At 44.1% G+C, this 20,476-nt stretch overlaps 2 protein-coding genes across 20 annotated transcripts in view; one reads left to right on the top strand and one right to left on the bottom strand.

The window, feature by feature from the left end:
* LOC308190097 (uncharacterized protein) overlaps positions 1-15,334 on the bottom strand; it is a gene marked incomplete at its 5' end in the record, with an annotated part of 32,413 nt that extends 17,079 nt beyond the window's left edge. For 3 of the 19 annotated variants that reach the window (XM_080581062.1, XM_080581061.1, XM_080581065.1), the window contains 3 exons: positions 9,201-9,293; positions 14,761-14,822; positions 15,086-15,216. In XM_080581062.1, the coding sequence (XP_080437188.1) occupies positions 9,201-9,293; positions 14,761-14,822; positions 15,086-15,216 (286 nt within the window). The other 16 variants (XM_080581067.1, XM_080581063.1, XR_013946879.1 and 13 more) reach the window with 16 other exon arrangements.
* On the top strand, positions 15,215-19,859 carry EDN1 (endothelin 1; the record flags this gene model as incomplete). The annotated part of the gene is made up of 5 exons (XM_080581069.1): positions 15,215-15,485; positions 15,589-15,730; positions 16,683-16,841; positions 17,108-17,215; positions 18,564-19,859. 5 exons carry the CDS (start codon positions 15,215-15,217, stop codon positions 18,700-18,702), a joined length of 819 nt encoding a protein of 272 aa, XP_080437195.1. The 3' UTR covers positions 18,703-19,859.
* Positions 19,860-20,476: the final 617 nt, after the last annotated feature.

Here is a 20,476-nt window from a genome sequence, read left to right as displayed (position 1 = left end):
AGAAAAATTTCATGGAGAAAAACATGGGCTACAGCCTGCAGATACAGATTATTCTGTTGAGATAAGTTAAAGCAGAAAACAACAACAAATACTGGGAAGACCTAGCTAAAAAACATGGCTCAAGTTATGTGGTTAATCCTTTAAAGAGAGACCATGAATCACCATCATCTGTTCCTAAAGTCCTCGTGTCACAAAGTGAGTGAAATTATTTTTCTCACCAACATCTGCCAAACCACTTTTTTTTTTTTTTCCCAGAAAGCAGTCTGGAAAACCCCAGAGGAGATGTTACAGACGTACCCATAGGCAGGAGAGAAGCCAGCTCCCATTTGCTCAGGACAGACCAGCTGAAGCCAGCAGAGGAAGAAGGGGCAGATTGTTGTCATGCTGGTAATTAATTTTTATTTTCATTGCAAGGGATATTTGCCATTTCCTTCTGTTTTCTTCTTTCTGTTTTCTAACCGTGGATACCTTAATGCTGAGTTTCTACAAGGCATGAATGCAGGGCTGGTAAGCAGACTGTTCCTGCTGCAATTCTCTCTGCAAGCTTGAAAGAGCCAGGGGGAGAGCACCAAGCCCCAAAACCAAGGAGGAGATGAATCAGCAGAGAAAAAGGCCAGTGTGTTATATAGGAATTTCTTTGTGAGCAAGAATATTAAAAGAATGAAAATCAATTCACAATGAATTCAGGAGGCTCTCTGTACATATTTTAACTGCTTGGTATTATCCCATTGAAGAGGCACTCCAGCCTCACTAATGTACGTTGTTACACAAGCAAAGCACTCCAGCATTGATTTTTCTTTTACAAAGGATTATGAATCAACGTGATTTAAGCAACTGAGAATAATGACCAGCCTGTAAGTTGAGCCAAGCACAGGAACTTTCTGGAGTGAAGCAGTTTGTATCAGCTCTTTTAATTACATTTGAAGACATATACTGTCCATTAATATTTGACCTCTAATTATGTTTTTAAGAGGTGGCTCTATTGAAAACCAGTTATATCATGAAGATGTGTGCAGAAGCTTAAACCAAAGCAATTTTTTTTCTTCTTATGCAGCCTTTTTAGGACCAATGGTCTAAATTAAAAAGCAAGAAACCCTTGCCCTGGCTTGCATTTGGAGGTACTGAAAGGATGTGATTGCCAAGTGGTGGCTGTGAGGTGTGGCAACCACAGCAGGCTCCACTCTGCCTGCATCCTGGAGTATCCCAGAGCATCCTGAAGCTGGCAGCCCCCTAAAGGCACTGCTTTCTTGTCAGCGGGACTGAGCAAAAGCTGTTTCAAGGCATCCAGCACCTGCGTGTTGTGCAATACTTCTTAGGCAAGAGGCAGGGAGGAAACCTCCTTCTGCAGATCCCCAAGAGCATAAATACAATCCATAGCTATGGTGTAAGCATTTAGGGCTGGAAACATGAAAGAAATTGCTTGGCCTTGCACTTCCCACTGCGGCAATCAGTAGTTATTTGCTGTCTGTGATGGGTGCCAAATGCAGTGACCTTCTGGAGAGCAGAGCCAGGCAGGGCCCTCCTGGGGGTCGCGGCGGCTGCAGTTCTCTCTCCAGGGCTCCCCTACCTGCCCCAAGCTGAGAAAAAACAGAATTTCTTCTCTGTTTGTCACCCCTTCCCTTGAAGCTCCCTGGTCTCCAAGCTGTCCAGATGTGCTGATATCATCCAGCAGGCCTTGCATAACTTCCCCCTTGAAAAAAAAAAAAAAAAAAAAGTCCTGCAGTAGCAGTTCCTATGGAATTTTATTATTTTAAAAAGAACCTCTGAAGCACTCAAAACCAAACTAACAGTTGTTCAGAGACCAATTGTTTCCCCTGAATTCATTGAGTTTCTGTGTGAGCATGGACGTTCGGGATATAAATATGAACACTTCTAAAACCGATGCTCAGAAAATATCCATGCCAGAAACAATATTCTGATGAAGCTGAAAACTGAATTTAGCTTTTAGGTCCCTGTTATCCCTCTGGACAGGAGAGAAAAGATCACTGGTTTATTGCTCTGCTACTAATGGCACTAAATAGCTTTAGATGTAACATAAGGAAATCTTGTGTGTTAGATTTAGGGCCACATTATGGGCCCTAAAGCCAGAGCTTGCATTAAGGAACCACAGTGCCATATTCTCTCCTGTGCTTCCTACCTGGCCTCTGTAGAGTTCACTGTGTTACTGCTGGCTTACACCAATGCAGAAAAAAGGGAAAACACTGCCACTATGAGAGGGACAACTGCAGGGCTTTGGCAGGAGTCTATACAGTGCAGAAGGACCTTCCATGACAGAAACTAAGGATCATAATGAAATTATCATGCAGCAGATTTGAAATGAGCTAAATGATATTTCTTTAACACCAAATACACGTTAACCATAGAAACTTGCCATGAGATGCTGTGAACGCTAAAGGCTCATCTGTATTCAAAGAACTAGATAATTTCTAAGAATAGGAATGTGTGGAGGGCCACTCCATGACACCCTTCCTGAAACAAGGAATATGGGTGAGAACAGGATGCACAAGGGATTTGAATGGATGCACACAGGGTTGCAGTGTAGACCTGGAACCTGGGAGAGGGTGAGCAAGGTGAGCCAACCTTCTTGGGCAGGAATGGGCCCCAAATTCCATGTCTCTTCTGGCTCTTGGATTTCCCAACTGCTGGTTGACACAAACCCTTTGGGATGCCCCTGGGCTACCTCCATGGCAGCTCAGCTCTTACTGTTTTGTTTTGTTTTGTTTTTGTTTGTTTGTTATTTAACTTCAGTGGATAACCTTCAAAGATTTGCCAGACTTTCTCTTTTGGTTTGGTTTGGTTTTAATACAAACTGCTCAGGATGGCAGGATTTACCTTGCTTAATTTAACTGTATTACAAGAGACTATATTACAATTTTTCATACACAGACATCCTCAAGAATTATTCATTCAGGCTATTTCACCTCCTGCCTGGAAGCAGAAGAAAGCATCTTACCTTAGGACCTCCTGGTGCATATTTTTCCATCTTTTATTTGGTCTTATTTTCCTATTAGACAAATCACTGGACAGCATGACAAGTGTGGAGAGGCTGTTTCCCTCACACTGTACATCTGGATGCAAATCCTTTCCTTATATATCACATGTGATATTTCATTAAGCCTGAACCTTGGTCTTACAGCAGATCTGCAGTATAATTGCCATGGATCTGTACCTTCTTTCTTCACAGGTTTGCAACGGAGTGTGAGAACTGGCTATTGCCTCTGCTCACGTAGAAAGCGACTGTGTGAGAGCTTAATCTGTTCAGAAACTGTGACCCTGGCAGCAATTTATTTCTAGAAAGAAACTGCACAAACTTTCTGGGCTGTGCAGGGAAATATCTGTGCCTTTTCAAGTCTGGCAGGGATGTCCTTGTAGAGGGGTGTGGGATGAGCTATGGAGATAACACCGCTCCTCACTCATTTTTTCATACAGCAATTGTGAGAGAGGGACAGAAAGGACTTCTGCAATTTAATTATGCTTAAGCCATCTTGCCTGAGACAAAAACTTAAGTATATCCTTAACTTTAAAGGCGGTGTTAATGCCCAAGAACCTCAGGTAACCATAAGCCTTGTAATAACTTAAGCAAGATGTTGCACAATTTTCAGAGTAGTCCTTGCTTTTCCTCCAGACATGGGTTTGAAGATGAACTGCAGGAGGAAGTGTATCGATCTGTCTGTGTAAAGACCTAAGCCCAAAAGGATAAGTATGGACTAATTGTTCCTTGCCTGCAGCAGTGTAAAATGGTTTTAAAGAGCCCCCTTTTTTCAGGCACTGATGAGAGAGGAAGCCCGGCAGACAGCAGGATCTGGCTGGAGACAGGCTGTGTTACCCGTCTTTGGGAGGGTACACTGGCTAAAGCCGACTGACCCTCCCTATGGACATGCAATTACGTGGGTTGCTTCCTTCAGGGCCTCAAAATGGCGAGAGCTGAAACAGGGCCTGTTACAAGCATGCTTGCACAGCATTTAGTGGCCATTCTGTGGTGGGTTCTTTAGGAGGTTCTGCTTCTCCCTCACACCCTGTGTCCTTCAGGTATTTTATCTTAGTTGTGTGACCATCTCCACAGCCATCTCCTCCCCAGGGCCCTCTCCAGTTCTGTCCTTTTCCTTCTCGTCCCATCCACACCCCCGCTATATCTGATTTCAGTTAATAGCTGTGTTTTTTGTTTGTTTGTTTGTTTTATTTTCTTCTCCTTTTAGAATTGTATAATGCTTTGGGTCTGCAGGCTGTGGTGAGGGATGAAGTAGTTAAAACAAGGGCAAAGAAGCCAGAGATGCTCCTCATTATTTATGATAAAAGAGCAAGTTTGGGTTTAGTCCTGAAAATCTTCCAAATCTCAAGCCTAGAACCTGCATCAAGCAGAAACTTGCTTCTTGTCTGCTCTGACTGAAGCTATGTGTAGTGCTAGGTACAGCCCAGTGGGAGGAAGGAGCCAGGCCAGCCAACGAGTTACTCATCCCACCACAAAAGCTGCTGGAGAAAAAACAACAAAAGGCAATTTGATGAGACTGGGAGTCAGGGGGAGGAGAAGGAATAGGTTATTTCAGAAGGATTAAAAGGTCAAAGGCCTCAACATGGAGAAGTCAGCCCCAAACCACCTCAAGCTGTTAGCATGGGATCAGCTGAAAAACAAATCCAAGGGCTAATTCTTTAGCCTGCTGAGGAGAGCAGTGTGTGTCAGGGAAGATGTTCACCCACTGGGCATGTCCTCCTTTAGGGATGAACTGGTGTGATGACCCCATGCTGATGTCCCTCCGGCTGCGACACAGCCTCCTCCTTAGTCCCAGGTCTGGCCCCCCCCCCCCCCCCCCCCCGCATGTAAATACACAGAAACAGGTAGGGGCAAGGAGGAAGCCCAAGGGCAAATTCTTCCTTCCCCTGACCAAATACAGGGAACTGTCATTTCTCTCAGGAGGAGGGGATAGCGGCGAAGAAAATAGCACATCATCCACAACAGCATCTGTCTTCCCAGGCAGGAGCCAGGGAGCTATGTTATTCCATCATGAGGGGGATGTATATGAACATACCGTGAGTGGTAGGTGGGGAATCTCAGCTGTGTCAGGGCTGATTTTGACTTTGCATGATTATGAGTATCTAATAGTTTGCTTCAAAATACAGGATATGTTCTGCTTCCTAGTCGCATGGTGGAAAAGGAAGAGAAATGATGAAGGGTTCTGCTGTGACCATCCCAGGGCTGTGATTCTCCCTGGCTGTTATCCCTCACCTCAAAGATGTAAAGAGAAATAGCCTAAGCAGCTTTCTCCACACCCAGCAAACTCAGTGTACCCTTCCATTTCCAATCCCTTACATTGCCCTTCCTCATAGTCAAGGATAGGGAACAGTTCTACACCATCTGCAGGCTTCCTGTGCTCAACAGCTGTTTCCAGAAGTTGCTCCTGTGCCCCCCCAGATAACCAAAATAAGCTGCAGAGCAGGAAAGAAAAAGGCACCCACTCCCACCCACGAGGCTGCCCGTTTCATTTTTCTCTTCTCCAGCCTGAAGGGTATAATCTTAGTTACCTCTCCTTACAGACTCCAGCTCTCTAGTTGACAGGGCTTTTCAGCAACCCCAAATCAAAGTAGCTGATGTCCGTCTTTGTGATTAGGGGCCTGACCCACAGCTGGCTTTAAAGGAAGGGGTCTCAGTGAGCTCTGGATGAAGTCCTGAACTGCAGACTCTAGTGTCTGATGCTGTGTGGCATCTCTCTGATCCTTGCTGTACTTCCTTTGCCTAAAGCACGTATTATGTTCTGGCAGACCCCTGGTGAAGAGGGTGAAGAACTGCTCTGCTAGCCTGGGACAGGTAGGGTGGTGATGGGGCTGCAGGCACCACCTTGCTGGTCAAAAACCAGCCTCCTGAGGCTGCTTCTCCCTGGACCGTGGTACTAAACCTGAGAGCAAGGCACCACCTAGAGGCATGCCGTCTGTAGTAAGGCTGGAAGAGAGAAGTGCAGGCAGGCTCCAGCTCTCTTCTGTGAGAAAAACAGTGTAGTGTGGTGTCCATCAGAAACTAAAAGCATCAGAGTTCTCGTTTTCTTGCTCCTTATTTTGTTAAAACAAGTTGATTGGTTCAAACAGTAAGCGCAAACCTGGAAGCACTCTGAGAGACTGAGCTGTGGTCAGATAGACTGGGAGGGAAAACTCAGCCAACAGCAAAAACAGTCCTGTGGGAGTCTTTAATTGGGATATAACCCAGACAAGATGCTCTTGATTTACTAGTAACTTGGTTTAGGCATTTTTTGAGGAAGTCCCCGCCTCAATGTTTATGAATTAAACAAAAGCAGTTTTTGCAATTGCTGGTTTTCATCACCCAGTATATCACAGCCTTTTAATCTTAAGTAGCTGGAGCAGTCTCTCCAGGCCAGAAAGGACTAGGATCAGAGCACTCCTGAGGCCAGCAGGTATTTCTCTCTTCTCTTCATGCAAGTCATTTCCTTTGGCACTTGGACACTGAGCTGAGGTATCTATTCCCTGCTCTGAACCACCTGGGTTCCTGTCCTTGTGTTCAGATCCACTTCCCAGAACCTGGGGAGCAAGTTCCTTCAGAAAATAAATCCATCTCCCTTAGCTTTCTACCTCCTTCTCATTTTCTTCTTTACAGGTTATCCTTCTCCTTTTTGCAACATCTCCTTCCACTATAAACCTATTACTGGCCTCTCCTATAAGTGGCAATTTAAAAAATATAGCTAAGCTTTCGAAAGCAGAGTTGCATTTGTTTTGTGCCACAGAGTATGCATCATGAAGTTTATTGAGTCTCTGAAAACTGTACTAGTATAAAGTAGATCTCCATAACTGTAATTATCACAACTGGAGACTAGCCCTGGATCTATTTGCACTGAGATTTGGCATTTTCCTACATTAAGTCTCCTTGTTCAGTCACGTACTTGGAAGAAGCTTGTTTTGAAAACCACTTCAGCATGTGCTTAAAGATGTTCAAGTCAGTGGAATTGGCCATGCACTGCTGAGCACACGTTAGGAGTTCAAATGAGCCCAGCAGTGGGGACCTTGCAATTTTGGGAGCTGCATAGATTTTCTGCAGAAACTGTCTCTCCTGTATGGACCGCAAAACACATTTTTCTCGTGTACCATTTTAGGCTTGATCCCCTGAGATTTTCAGTTTACCTGTCTCTTTCCTGGTTCATGTTGCTCTGGGACTAAGCCAAATGCCGGTGTTACACTGCAAAAAGGATGAAGCACCCTGCAGTTTATTCATTGTTTGTATGCATTTCCCATGCAGTGGGCCTACACGTCTGCTTCAGGACTCTTACAGGACAGCAGTTTAGGCTGCATGCAACTAATCAGTGCCTATTTTTTTTTTTTATTTTATTATTTTTAGCTGCAGCCTGCTTTGTGTGCTGTGGGTCACCGTAAATCCTGCTCGGGAGCCCAGCCGGCTCCGCTGGCACCACTGCCCTCTTTAGGAGAGGCTCTGCTCTACTCCCTTTGCTGCAGCTGCAGGTTTTGGAAATGGGCAGTGCTACCGTGTTTGCTCATTTCTGAGAATTTCCCGTTTGACAAGTGCAAGGTCCTGGATGCCAGCTGATTTATTCCAACTGCATTTCTACCGGTTTCATTTCCATACGGTACTCGTGTGTACAGTGGCACAGGCAGAGCAAACTTTCTTGTGGCTGAAGCTTGCTTCCAGTAAAAACCTCTCTACTGCTGGTGTTGGAAATCCCACCTTCTCCTTTCAAGGGATATCTTACGCAACCCTGTACAAGCTGCAGGGAAAACTTTTATGATGTTACTTTCATGAAAGATATGAGTGATGTTTATGGAGAGAGAAGCGACAGAAGGAAAAACTATGAATAGTGACTACACCAGAAGAGTCCTTCGGTGCCCTGCCTTGTCCTTTTCTTGTAATGAGGGCAAAAGAAGAAAACGAAACACATCTGCCAATTAACACATAGTGTAATTTCCCTAGAAAAAGGAAGTAGAGGTTTCTGCTTTGCCTAATCCTGAACAAGTTTCCTGTGAAGATAAGTGGGTTTTTGACTGGGGTCACTTTGTCTTGCTGCTTTTGACTTCTATTTTGCCAGTGAAACAAGCAAGCTGGAAACAAATACACAATGCTTTAAGCTGTGTCATTTAGCCTAGTTCAAAGAGTAAGTATCAGAAAAGGAAGCAAGGAATTTTATTTCTTTTTTGTTGTTGTTATGCAAAACAGTACATCTTCAAATTTAGTGCCAGCTCATCTTCTGAGAAAAGTTACAGTTCTGCTCACTGGTGGCTGGAGAATTTTTAAAAATTTGATGCCAAGAGAAAATCTTCTTGAAAAATGAGGTCTTTGAATCATGCCTCTGCTGTTCCTTATGCCTGGCTTGAACATTCTCTAGATTCTCTAGATTTCATTGTTCTAGGGAATAATGTGATTTTTTTAAGGCATTTTACAAGCTAGAAACACAACTATATGGTCAAGTCACAACAGATATGTACTGAAAATAAAATTCTAACTTTTGCTCCAGTTAGATTTGGGCCTTCCTTATTACTTTTTCCTCCTAAACTAAAATTAAACTGCTTCCGCTTCATTTCAGCTGGTTTGAAAAACAAACAAACAAAAACCAGCTTTTTCAGAAAGAGTATTTTCACGGGGGGGGGGGGGGTAGAAAAGAAATATATTTGCAAAAATTTGAGCAAAGCTGCTCTGCTGTGCCAGCTGCTGGCTAGAACTCTGTGATTTATACATGTCTCATTTTCACAAGACTCATCCTAAACCTGTGTAGGATACAGTTGTTCCTGTCTGTGTCTATTGAAATCAAAAACAGTATTAGTTTTACAGCATAATTCTGCTAGGAAAGGTGGAATATGTTTGTCTTTAAGAAGATGTCAGTAAAAACTGTAAAGGGGTGATAAATGTTGGGAAGATGACACAAGGGAGCAATTTTTAAGGCAATAGCTGAACACCTATAGGAAACAGGAATTTGCATGCTGCCTTTTGCGAAGGCAAATAAATCTGCTTGGAGCATATTCTGCAACAGCGGAAAGGTCTGGCTGCAGTCATGAAGCCTGCAGAGGCATTCCCAGTGCTATCAATTCAGGTTCTGCTGGTGAAAAGCTCCTAATAGAGATGTGCCTCAAGGATGCTGACCAAAAGCAGCCAGAAAAGCTGGCCTCATCCTTGTATACCGTATGTCATATGGGGCAAATGTTGTTACAGGAAATGAGAGTTGTATATTGCTGCTTCCCTGCCAGTGATTTCTTACCTTTCACATTTCCCAGGGACTTTGTTGTGTGCTGGTGACCATGCCAATGTTTCTGGCTGCATGCAAACATGAGAACTGGCTCGTTCTTGCAACCTGGAATATATAAGCAAAGAAAAGCAAAGCTATACCTTTGGCTAAGGCTGGATCTAAACTCACAGTGTTTCCTAATATGTGCTTGTTTGCCTCACAAAGCAGGCAGAATAATTGGCAAGGCTGCTCACCTAACCCCGGGCTTAAAACAGAGGTGTCAAAGCAGCCACAGAGGAGCTACATGCTGTAGCAAAAGGGCTGCACTGCAAAGAAAGTTCAACATCATTCTTGGAACAATGCATTTGCTAATTACCTTAATTTCAGCAAAGCTTTTATGCACAAAGGAAAGGGTAGAGCCAGCTAGATCTCAAAAATCTACTAAATTGAGCCTTTGGAGACAATCCCATGTGAAGGTGGAGAAAAGCTACATAATAGGTGGGGAAAAAACAGCAAACACATGTGAAAAGAAACATAAAAAGCCAATTAAATTAATGAATTCAAAGAATTACCTTCAAGTGAGCTGCATGAAACAAAGATCTCATAAATGCTTTCTGAGCAAAGCAACCCCAAATCCAAGAGATCGACTAATCAAAACAGTGAAAAACTGTGTTTTGACAAGCAAACCTCTGCATACTGGAGGGGGCAGAATACAGGTTTGTGGAACTCGGTTCATTTCTCCATCCCTCCAGGCTCTCAAGGGAGCCTGGATAGGTCACTGATTTGGACTTATCCCCAGCTACCTCTAAATGTTAAGCAGAGTGTGATGCCTATATTTAGGGCTGTCAGCATCTGAGGCCCCTTTGCACAATCAAAGGAAAGCCAGTGGTTTTCTAGAGGGCAACTCAGACACCAGGTGAGCTAAGATGCCCATCTAATTCAGAAACTGGAGCAGAGTACCTACTGTTAGATAGGATGAGTACTGGTCTCCTTGCTTCAACTCCAAACTCAGAGAGTGGGGATGACATCATCAATTCTTTGCTGAGAAGATGGGAAACTTGCATTTGTTAAAGATGGTGAAACTCTGAAATGCTCTGAGGATTATCCATCAGATAGTTGTGCACTGCTGTTAGTTATTTGCTTAGAAAGATTTTCCAATTTGATGCTTTGGTTTCGACTTCCTCATAAGACAGACTTGCCAAGAGAGAAGTAAACAAACTTGATAAAGCACATTTCCAACTAACCGTTATTTGCAAACAAGTATTCTGTCATATGTCATTGCATTCATAGAAGAAGTTGTATATGGAACAAAATCTGGTTTTGCACAAGTGACAATTTCCGTTCTGTATTTTCCTTTTCTCCACTAAAGTCCTTCTGTTATATTCTTTGAACAAACCTCTTGTATTTACGGATGATAATCCTTATTACAGTTAAACTCTTGCTTGTGTGCCCCATTCTTAAGAGGCTGATTATTGAAACATATAACTTTCTAGCATCTTTTCACAATTCTAGAAGACAAGATTCATGCTGCTTGTATTTTGACTTGGAATGGACCTGCAGACCATGCAGAAATGCTTTCTTAAGAAACAAACAAACAACAAACAGATACAGAATCCAAGCATAGCTATGAGAATACATAACCATCCTACTGGATCAGGCTATCCAGCTCACCATTTTGTGTCTGACATGGCCAGTGGGGATGTGTCTGCAAGAGCAAAACATGTTAAACGTCAGAGCGGGGGGGGGGGGAGGAAGTCAAGCACCACAGTAGATCCAGTTTATAATGAAAAAGGGCGTGGGCCTCAAGTCCTTCGGGGGACTCTGCATGTAATCACACCTGAGGCCTGGCTGAGAGGGCTTTGGTTGCCGGCCCTGTCTTACGCCCACAGAGCTTAACCTTTTGCCTTGTTCCTGCCATTCTACTCGCTACTCCTGCCTGAGAGCAAATGGGGAATAAAGGATTGAAACAAAAGGAGCTCCTACAGCTTGCTGAAACACAGGACAGCCAAACACCTTCAATACCCCTGTGACTTGCTTCAGTGAGAAGTGGACACTTTCTTTCACAACATCCAGAGGCAGGTTGTGAAAGTAGGGGGGAAGCTCCTGTTAACTCTCGCCTAAAAGTTCCACAGATCCTTTATTCCAAGATTATTTAAAACTTCTTCCCACCTGATGTTTCCCCTCTTCTAAAAATTGGCTTGGCTTCCAGCAAAACATTTCCCTGACGCTTCCAGGTCTTTGTTGTGGAAAGTACAGGCAGGAGGAAGGTTTCACAACAGTCTCTCTGAAACCTGAATCCTTGCAGACCATGTTTTTTGCATTTCTGGTAACAACAGTTTAAGCCCTGGGAGAAACTGTGCCCTTTGCTCAGTAAAGTTGATTTTCTCCTCTGTTTGAGCTCTATGCTGATTGGATTTCTGATACAACCAAGTTTTAGCTGCTTGCTTTCCTTTCCTCACCAATCCTTCACCCACCTTTACCACAGAGACAGTACCAGTGGTAACCAAAAGGAGTAGAGAACAGAGAAAAACCTGCCACAGAAACATTTTCCTCTTCCTTAGAAGCCAGGGCTCTAACAGCACATAGTTGAAATGGTTTCTAGTCACCGACACCTAGAGCCAGGACATGTACGGTCAGGAAGAACTTTATTTTCTTATCTGTGGACAGGCCTTTTGTACCAAGTGTCATATAGCTGCCACCCTCCTCACCAGTTTAAATAGGATTTAGTATGCAGAATGAGTTTTGGAAGGAAAACGACCATTGGTGGGATCAGGGAGGGGAGAGGATTCTGGTACATGTTTCAAACAGGTGGGACTATGGTTTCTGGGTTAGTGGCTAACTCTCTACCTCTCCTCAGCGCTTTACAGGGTCCACAAGCGTAATGTGAGGTGGGCATCTATGTCCTTTGAGAAACCTCACTAGTTGCAGATGGGGAGAAATGAGGAAAGTTAGTTCACCAGAAATTATGCTTCTGCCCAAGAACCCCAATAGCAGAAGTATCTGTGAAGGGAATTAGATACTTTGTAGGCTGGGTAGTCACAAAGGAGAATAAGGTCATTTCCAAGAAACCCAAATTAGTTAGCTCTTAGTTGCATGTTATGTAAGGAAAGGGAAGAGTCCCCTTCCCCCTCCTCTTGTGTAAGAAGGGGCGGAAGAGGACTGGATGGCCCGTAAGGGGAGAGAAAGGTGCAAGAGAAGCAGTCAGCGAAGGGACAAGTTATGCAACTTTCACTTAATTGAGAATTGTCTTTCAAATCTGCAGAAAACAGCACATTGCTCCCCTTGTTCCCTGGACAGAAAGGCACAGTTTTACAATCTCCTTTTATTGTTTTCCTGATAAGCAGGCATTTCACTTGCCTGATACTATACAAAATGTCCTTTAGTAAATTCAGTCAGTGCCATGGCCTTTTCCAGCTGGAACGTTAAACCAGATCCTGGCTGGCCAGCTAAGTTTTTACCCCATAACAGAATGTTGTAGCTGTGGCTGGCCAAGGTACCTGAGCTAGAAAGGGAAAAAGTCAGCTTCAACTCCTGCTTCTACCCTTGCCCAAAAGGGGAGCAGTGCAATTATAGTGCAAGCTTCGAGACCTTTTCTTATTTTGTAAGAACCCTCTATGACCTATACAGACTCCTACTGTAAACAGCTATAAAGTTAGCAAATCTTCCTTCTTTGGCAAAACTCCCAAAGAGTACTTCTGCCTGGTACCTCTCTGTGTCCAAGGAATGGTCAGAGGTTACCTCTTCCAGGGGAAACCCAACTCCTGGCATGGTAATCTCTGCTGCCTGAAATGACCCATCTGGGCCACTGGCAATTGAACACAAATTTGCTTTTGCATTACTCTGACAAGCAACAGGATTGTTTGATTCCAGTTCAGCTCAAGACCTGAAAGCAGAGCTATCAGAAATCACTGAATTAGGGGACATGGATCTCTGACAACAATAATACTTGTGAATCTTAAAAAAAAAAAAAAAATGAAAAAAAGAACAGCACCTTCTGAGGTCCCTATGATTACCATGTTTATTCTTTGTTACTCAATGAAAACGTGCCATTTTTGCCACCTAACAAAATACTAACAAGACATTATCACAAAGATGAAAATACCTTACATTGGTATGAGTCATTTTGGCTTTATGTGAACATCTTACAGAAAGGAACCTCAGAAAAAATTTAAGTGCTGGCATGTTCTTAAGTGATAGGCCTTCTGTATTTTATACAGAAATGATAGCTATCTTTCAACCCACACAAATGCATTTCTTTTTCTTTTTTTAAGCATCAAGCAACCAAAAAACCTCCATCTGATTACTATCCAAACTTTTGGATACCAATAAAGTTTATTATTTCAGTGGGCTATGATTAGTTTTTATTTGTATCTAGGTGACCTCTGCTGGTAGATTCTTATCATTACTGTAATCGTATCATTCTTATCATAACTGTAATAATACTGTAATAATAATTATTATTAGGAAAAAAATCTTCACTAGAAGAGTTGCGAAGTATTGGAACAGGCTGCCCAGGGAAGTGGTTGTAGAGTCACCATCCCTGGAGGTCTTCAAAAAACGTGTAGATGTAGGGCTTAGTGACAGTTTAATGGCAGTGCTAGGTTAAAGGTTGGACTAGATGACCTTAGAGCTCTTTTCCAACCTGAATGATTCTATGATTCTAATTCACAGGTAAGGGTATAAATGCATTGATATTCTGGTAAGTACTGCCCTACATTCACAAGAAAACATACAATCCCTGCTCTGAAAAATAGACTCCCATGCTGGAAAGGTGTAAAAAAAACCACAACAACCCCAACCACAAAACAAACAGAAACAAAAATAAAACAAAACAAAACAGAAGGCAGTTTTTAGAGAACCATTTACAAATATCTAAGAACATCTCAGGATAGGGTCACTGGCGTTTATTCAACATAATTGCCTAAATGCCAGCTATTGCTCAGAAAGCCCCTGAATTTCATCCTGCTAAAAGCAAGAAGGTTATACCAAGGAAAGGGTTAGTCTCCATTTGCATTCTTTCCTTGTACGCTTTCTCATCCCAACTGCTAACAGCTATTGTATACCAGCTAAATGGACCTTTATTCTGACTCAGCATGGCTGCTGACAGTCTGTCCCGTATGCTACAGCAGCACAGGATAATATTATACTTAATAAAAATGGCCATTCACCTGAGGTACCACAATGCAACTCGCAGCTAACAGCCTTGGTCTTTGTGATACCCAAGGTCATTTCTATTATTACAGCACAGTGCAAGGAAATGCCACAAATACCGAGAGGGCCATATCTGTTTATCATAGGTGAAATTGGCACGCTTTGCAGTAGCACGGCTCCACGTTGGAGCACAGGCTTTGAGTTCATACGAGTTTATAATGAGGGGCTGGCTCTGGCAGCCCAGACAGAGCTCAGCGTGTGGTGCACGTGTGTGTATTTACGATGACATTGCTGCGCCCGTTCCTCGAACACTCAGCTGCCACACTGACAGCAACGGTGCCTCAAGACAAGGCATCGGATGCAGATGCGCTGGAAAAAACTTGTCTTGGCCATGTCCTGCACATGGCGGGAGCCAGGGGTGCAGGCCTGGCATGGGGCTCACCTCTTCCTCGCCCCACATCCTTCGTGTAACGTGCCCGGTCCCCTACACGGGCTTGGCTTTGCCTGTCACGATAGAAACGATAAGTTAGACAACAGTCTGCGTCACGGCTGCCGCCAACCCGACCCCGCACACCCCAATGGGGCCTGAGGGGGCCGGGGCCGGGCCAAGCCCCGGGATCCGCCGCGACACCTCCGCCATGCCGCGGCCGCCCATTACGGCCCAGTACAGCCCAGTATGGCCCAATACAGCCCACTACTGCCCGGCCCAGCCCAGCCCAGCCCAGCCCGGCGCCCCCCGCCCCGCTCTGCCGCCCCCCCGACCTCACGCTCTGAAGTTTGCAGGCGATTTCCTCCCCGGGCCGGCCTTATCTCGGGCCGCACGTTGCCGCGCGGTGACTAATAGCGGCACAACATTGTCTCGGGATAAAATAGAGCCGGGGCTGTTTACCCGCTCCATGGGGGTTCGCTATAAAAGGGCGCCGGGGACCGCCGCGCCAGCCAGACGCGCCGGGCAGCCCCAAGCCGCCGCCTGCCCCCGCCGCCAGCGGGAGCCAGCGCCCTCTGTCCTGCGGCGGCTACAGCCTTCTCCCTCCGTCTCCTTCCCTCTTCTTTTTTTTTTTTTTTTTAAAAAAAAAGGGTTTAGCTTGAGTTTTGCTCCCGCTATGGATTACTCGCACGTCGTCCTCCCGCTGCTCTTCGTGCTATGCCCGGGGCTGCTGCTAGCAGGTAGGTGCCGCCTCGGGGCGCACCGGGTGGGAGAGGGTCATGGGGCTGGGCACTAAACCGGGCTGAACCGAACCGCGCTGAGCCTCTGCCTCTGCTTCCTTAGCCCCCGGAGCTGAGGTGGGTTCCGCTCGACCGCCCCCCGCCGCCCTGCACCGCCGCGCCCGGCGCTGCTCCTGCTCGTCGCTGCTGGACGAGGAGTGCGTCTACTTCTGCCACCTGGACATCATCTGGATCAACACCCCCGAGTGAGTGGGCCGCCGGGGCTCTGCTGCCTGGGGGGCGGGGGGGGGGAGAAAAGATAAAGGGGGTGGGGGTGTTCATGGGGGACTGAGGAACCTCAAGATCCCCCGCGGAAAGAAGGGAGCGAAAGGAGCATTTCTTTGCATGGGGTCTCCTACTGCTTCCCCCCTACACCCCGTTTTTCTGCTGCGTTTAGTAGCAAGACTGTTCACTTGGAGAAAGTATTTGAGCACCTAGAGTGAGGAGAGAGCACCTCATAGCCCTAATGCATCTGTACTCTCAAAATCTAGGTGTTTCCTTTGGGTGCTGCCCTGCAAGGGCTGCAGGTTGCTTTTCACAGTGAATCAGAAACAGACAAAACGCCAAAAGTATGTTTTACAACTCTGATTTTACATGGCCATTTTTCTGAGATGTTACGAGGCTGAAAGGTTTACTTTGACACAGGGTGTCTTCTCACCAGCTCTCGCTGCACTCTGCTGCAGACTAATGCATCTCGCATGTTAATAGCAATAGGTGCAGAGTCCGTTTCTGCAGACTCCTTCCCAAAAGGTAGCAAGCTAGAGCCTCACCTAACACTGCAAACACTGACTTTGGCGATCTGTTCTACTACTGGAATTCCTCTGAGGATATGTGCCTCACTTTTATTGCTTCTCTCAGTATTGGCAGTTACCAAAGTTCAAAGAGATGAGGCTCTATTGGTTTCTATTGCACAGAGAGGCATAGCAGCTTTATGAAATCACAATTAAAAGGTCATTAGCCTTGCCAGTAGCCATGTTAATAACTATGTTGCAGGTTCATCAGAAGCATTTGCATGGAAATTATGACCAGCAAGGCATTCCCAATCCCACAACCTTTACTCACACAATCAATCCCATCGATAAGATTGCCCAAAATACCCTGCTGTTCTGAAACCACAAAATTATTTGAATGACTTTCATGTTGTCTCTTTGATCGTAGGAAGACCGTTCCTTATGGTCTTGGAGGCCCTTCTCGATCCAGAAGATCTCTCAAGGACATGGTGCCTGAGATGCTCACTGAAGCCAGCAGCAGATGCCAATGTGCCAACCAGAAAGACAAGAAATGTCTGAACTTCTGCCAGACAGGAAAAGATCTCTGGTGCGTTTATTGTTGCTACTCTTTAAAAGGCAGCACATGTGAAAGGGCTGGATTGTGGTAGACTTACTCATTTTGGCACTTGCTGAGTGAATAATCTTCCCAAAGCCTTGCCTCCTACCTGGGTGCTCATGCTGCTATGATACATACTATGGTTTGGCCCAGATAGATCACTTATTACATGCCTTGAGAAGTGGTTGATGAGGTGCCTCACCTTGTGGACTGCAGACTTGTTTTTTTTAACAGCTGCACCTTTTCACTTTTAACAGGGCTCAGTCCACAGTGGAGAAAACCTTGCGTCATCGCAACAAAGGTGGCAATTGCATTGGACCCAAATGCATGAACCAACAGTTTGTTGACAGCAGGAAGATTAAGAGGTGAGTTTCTTCTCATCCAGCTGTAGTTCCCTAGAATAGCAATAGAGAGCACTATTCACCTCCCTTTGGGTCAACGCAGGCTTGGCTGCTGATTTCAACTTGAGAGCTTTGAGGGAATCAGTGAGGATATTTTCAGGGCTTTTGTTCATGCTGTGGAACCTTAGCTTGTGAAGACAAGGGTACTGAGCTCTGCCTAGCCTCATCCATTTGCTTGTGGGGAGCAGATTTGGTTGTAGGTTTAAAGATACCCCAGTTTTCAGAAGAGTATAAAATTGTATTCTGGTAGAAATAGCAGAACCTGATACATTAGTGTGTACAGGCATTATCGCAATTACTTAAAAATAATACATCCCAACTATTCTAAAACTAAGTTGAGTCTGAATACCTTTTATTAGATTCTTTGCCTCATCTCACTGGGGGAAAATCCAGATTTGAATATATAGTTTCTTCTGACTGGTGTGGCTGCTTATCCCTTATGTTGTCTGATTAAAACTATGTATGATGAGTACAGGATGCTAGCAATAGAAATGACTGTAGAGAGGCTGAGAAAAGGGAAAATAAATATTAAATGAATATTTGAGCCCAATTTGACTTCTGAAACTGAGAGTAAATTCTAGGACTGCACTTTGAAATTCATACAGAAAAAGTTGAGTGGCAATAGGCAGCAGTATCCCTTTCCAAGCAGTTCAAAGAGGACTTGCAAAGAGGACCTTGGACTTGCTGCACCCATGAACCCCACAGATGCCAGAAATCAGCTTTGGCATTGAGCATCAGTACAGCTACAACACCTCTGGCGTTCAGTCTTCATCTATATGCCCATGTGAATGTGCAGCATACAGAAGTTCACCCATGCAAACGTAGGCTCTCAAGTGCTGTTTTCAAAAGCAAAACAGGGTCTGTGGGAGCAGGTAGCCTGATGATTTTGAGTGAGACTTTGGCCCTGGAGTTGTTAAATCATTTCTGAAGATGGGACTTACTTCTTACTTCTGGTATGGGTCCCATTCATTGAGTCCAGATCTATTGTACCTAGAAGAAAAGAAACAGTCAAAAAGAGTAACGCTGAAGACCTCTTGGTTGGATATATGCTATTTAAGGAAGTCAAGGGCATGTAAAGTTGAGTGAATATTTCAACGTATTTTAATGTTTGGATTGAAATTCTGAATGACATATTTTGAGTGGCTTAGGTTAGCATAATTCTGGCAGTTGTATAGCAGTCACTGGTTTCTGAGGATCCTGTGGCAGAAATTGAGGCTGAGGTTTAGTTAATCAAACCACTGAATGTCTGCACACTGGAGATGCATCTTCATTATTCATGTAATAATAAGGGTATATTTCTTATTTTTTGCAGGCTGGAGGCCATTGGTAACAGTATCAAAGCTTCCTTCAGTATTGCAAAGCTGAAGGCTGAGCTCCAGAAAGGGTGGAAGCTGAAACATAACAGGGCAAACAAAAGGCAAAGCATCTGGGAAAGCCTGAAAACATCCTAGTGGGAAGATCACCCCAATCTTTCTCCATCACATTTGCTGCCAAGGCATCATCAAAACTCTCCTTTGACTTTTAACATTCCACTACGGCAAAGGGCCTCTCTGTCCAAGTGTTTGTGCAGCAGAGCAAAACACTGAGGAAATCCCATATATGGAGGTATAAAAGCAAAAGATTTCATCCTTCTGGAATTCAGGCGGATGGGTAGAGGGGGAGAGAGGAAATCCACATGTAACATGTTAAAAGCTGTCTCTATGAAGAAATAGTTGAATATTACTTCTGGAATGTTACTCGTCAATTGAGCAGCTTTCAGGGTCTACATCAAATGCATTTTGCAAGGAAGACCTTGCAGATGTGCTTAAAAAGGACAGAAAGCAAGATCCAAATGGACAACTTCAAAGCAAAAACTCTATTTCTTGACTAAAATGCAAAAATGAAAGCCACAGTGCTCCTTTAACCAGGACTTACTGCATATATACAAGTCTACCTCGCATGCTGTTTGTTGCACACCTGCTAGAGTATTTTTACACCTTCTTATTGCCTTTAGTAATCAGTAGCAACCCTTTGCCTTTTTTTCAGAAGTCTAGTTTACTTGTACAACTAGAGTTATCTGAATGTGGGTTAGACGCCGTGCTTGTTTGCATAGTTAGAGTTCTTTGGTTTTGGATACCAAAGGACTGTTCAACAGAAAATAAGCATTAGAGGACACTACTAGGTTTCCCATAACAATGATATCTGGATAACAAGTTCTAATACTAGAGGTTGTTGCGTCTTACACGCCACCAAAACAGCACTGGAGCAGAGCTGTAACAGATACTGTTGTTGGGTTCATTCAGTGCCTTGTTTAGTATAAATGCGTAGAGACAAAGGGTTGTCTTAAATTATGTCAAAAGGCTAATATTGGGTGAATGTTTATATCAGTGAATTTGTTCACATTGATGAATTTGCTGACAGGTTTTATTGAATTTTACGTGCTTAATTTTTAGGTGTTATGTATTTATATTCACACAAGTTCTTCATTATATTTACCATGGTGAATACACATTGAAGTAGGCCATATTGGTCTATGCATGTTTTATGTATTTCTGTGTGAAATTGGGAAATGCTTTATGCCTATCGAGGTAAATATCTTCAGAAATAAATATTTTTAATTACTGTCTTGGCTTGTTTTTCGTGTGCCCTGCTTTTTCCCTAGGCCCATGGTGATGGAGGCAGACTGCCACACATACAAGGCTGACCTAAATGAGGGGTATGCCCGTGATTGCTTTTCTGACAAATTATCAAGATTCCAGCACTGACAGTTTAGACCAGGGCTGTGCCAGATGTGAGACGACAGACGTTACTTGTTCTAGCTTAATGCTTCCACACTGAAATTTCTTGACAAAATTTGAAATTGGCCAAATGAGATTAGACTAGAGGAACACTCTGTCATATGGCTAATGTTGTTTTTCATCCAATATTACAAATTCCAGTGTTGGATATATTGTATAATTAAAATATGGCCAATAAGGGTTGGATATTGATGAACTAGAGGAGAAAGATGAGCACACTGGATACTTTGTGGGCTATATTGGGCTCAGCAGGTTTATGCTAGTTATTACCATGCTATCCCAGAAGTCTCGGCCATTAAAGATGGAGACCTTAGTGAGACCTGGCCCCAACCCAGGAAAGAGCCAAAGCAGTAGTAAAACATTGCATATCTCCACATGTTTTGGGTTATATGGGAAAACAAAACAAAAGAGTTAGTTCATACTTGCTGGATAAAAATGAGGGTTTTGT

Source organism: Anser brachyrhynchus (assembly GCF_964034855.1).
Source record: "Anser brachyrhynchus genome assembly, chromosome: 2".
Taxonomy (NCBI): domain Eukaryota; kingdom Metazoa; phylum Chordata; class Aves; order Anseriformes; family Anatidae; genus Anser; species Anser brachyrhynchus.
Note: the sequence above shows the minus strand (reverse complement) of the source record. Positions and strands in the feature narration are given on the sequence as shown.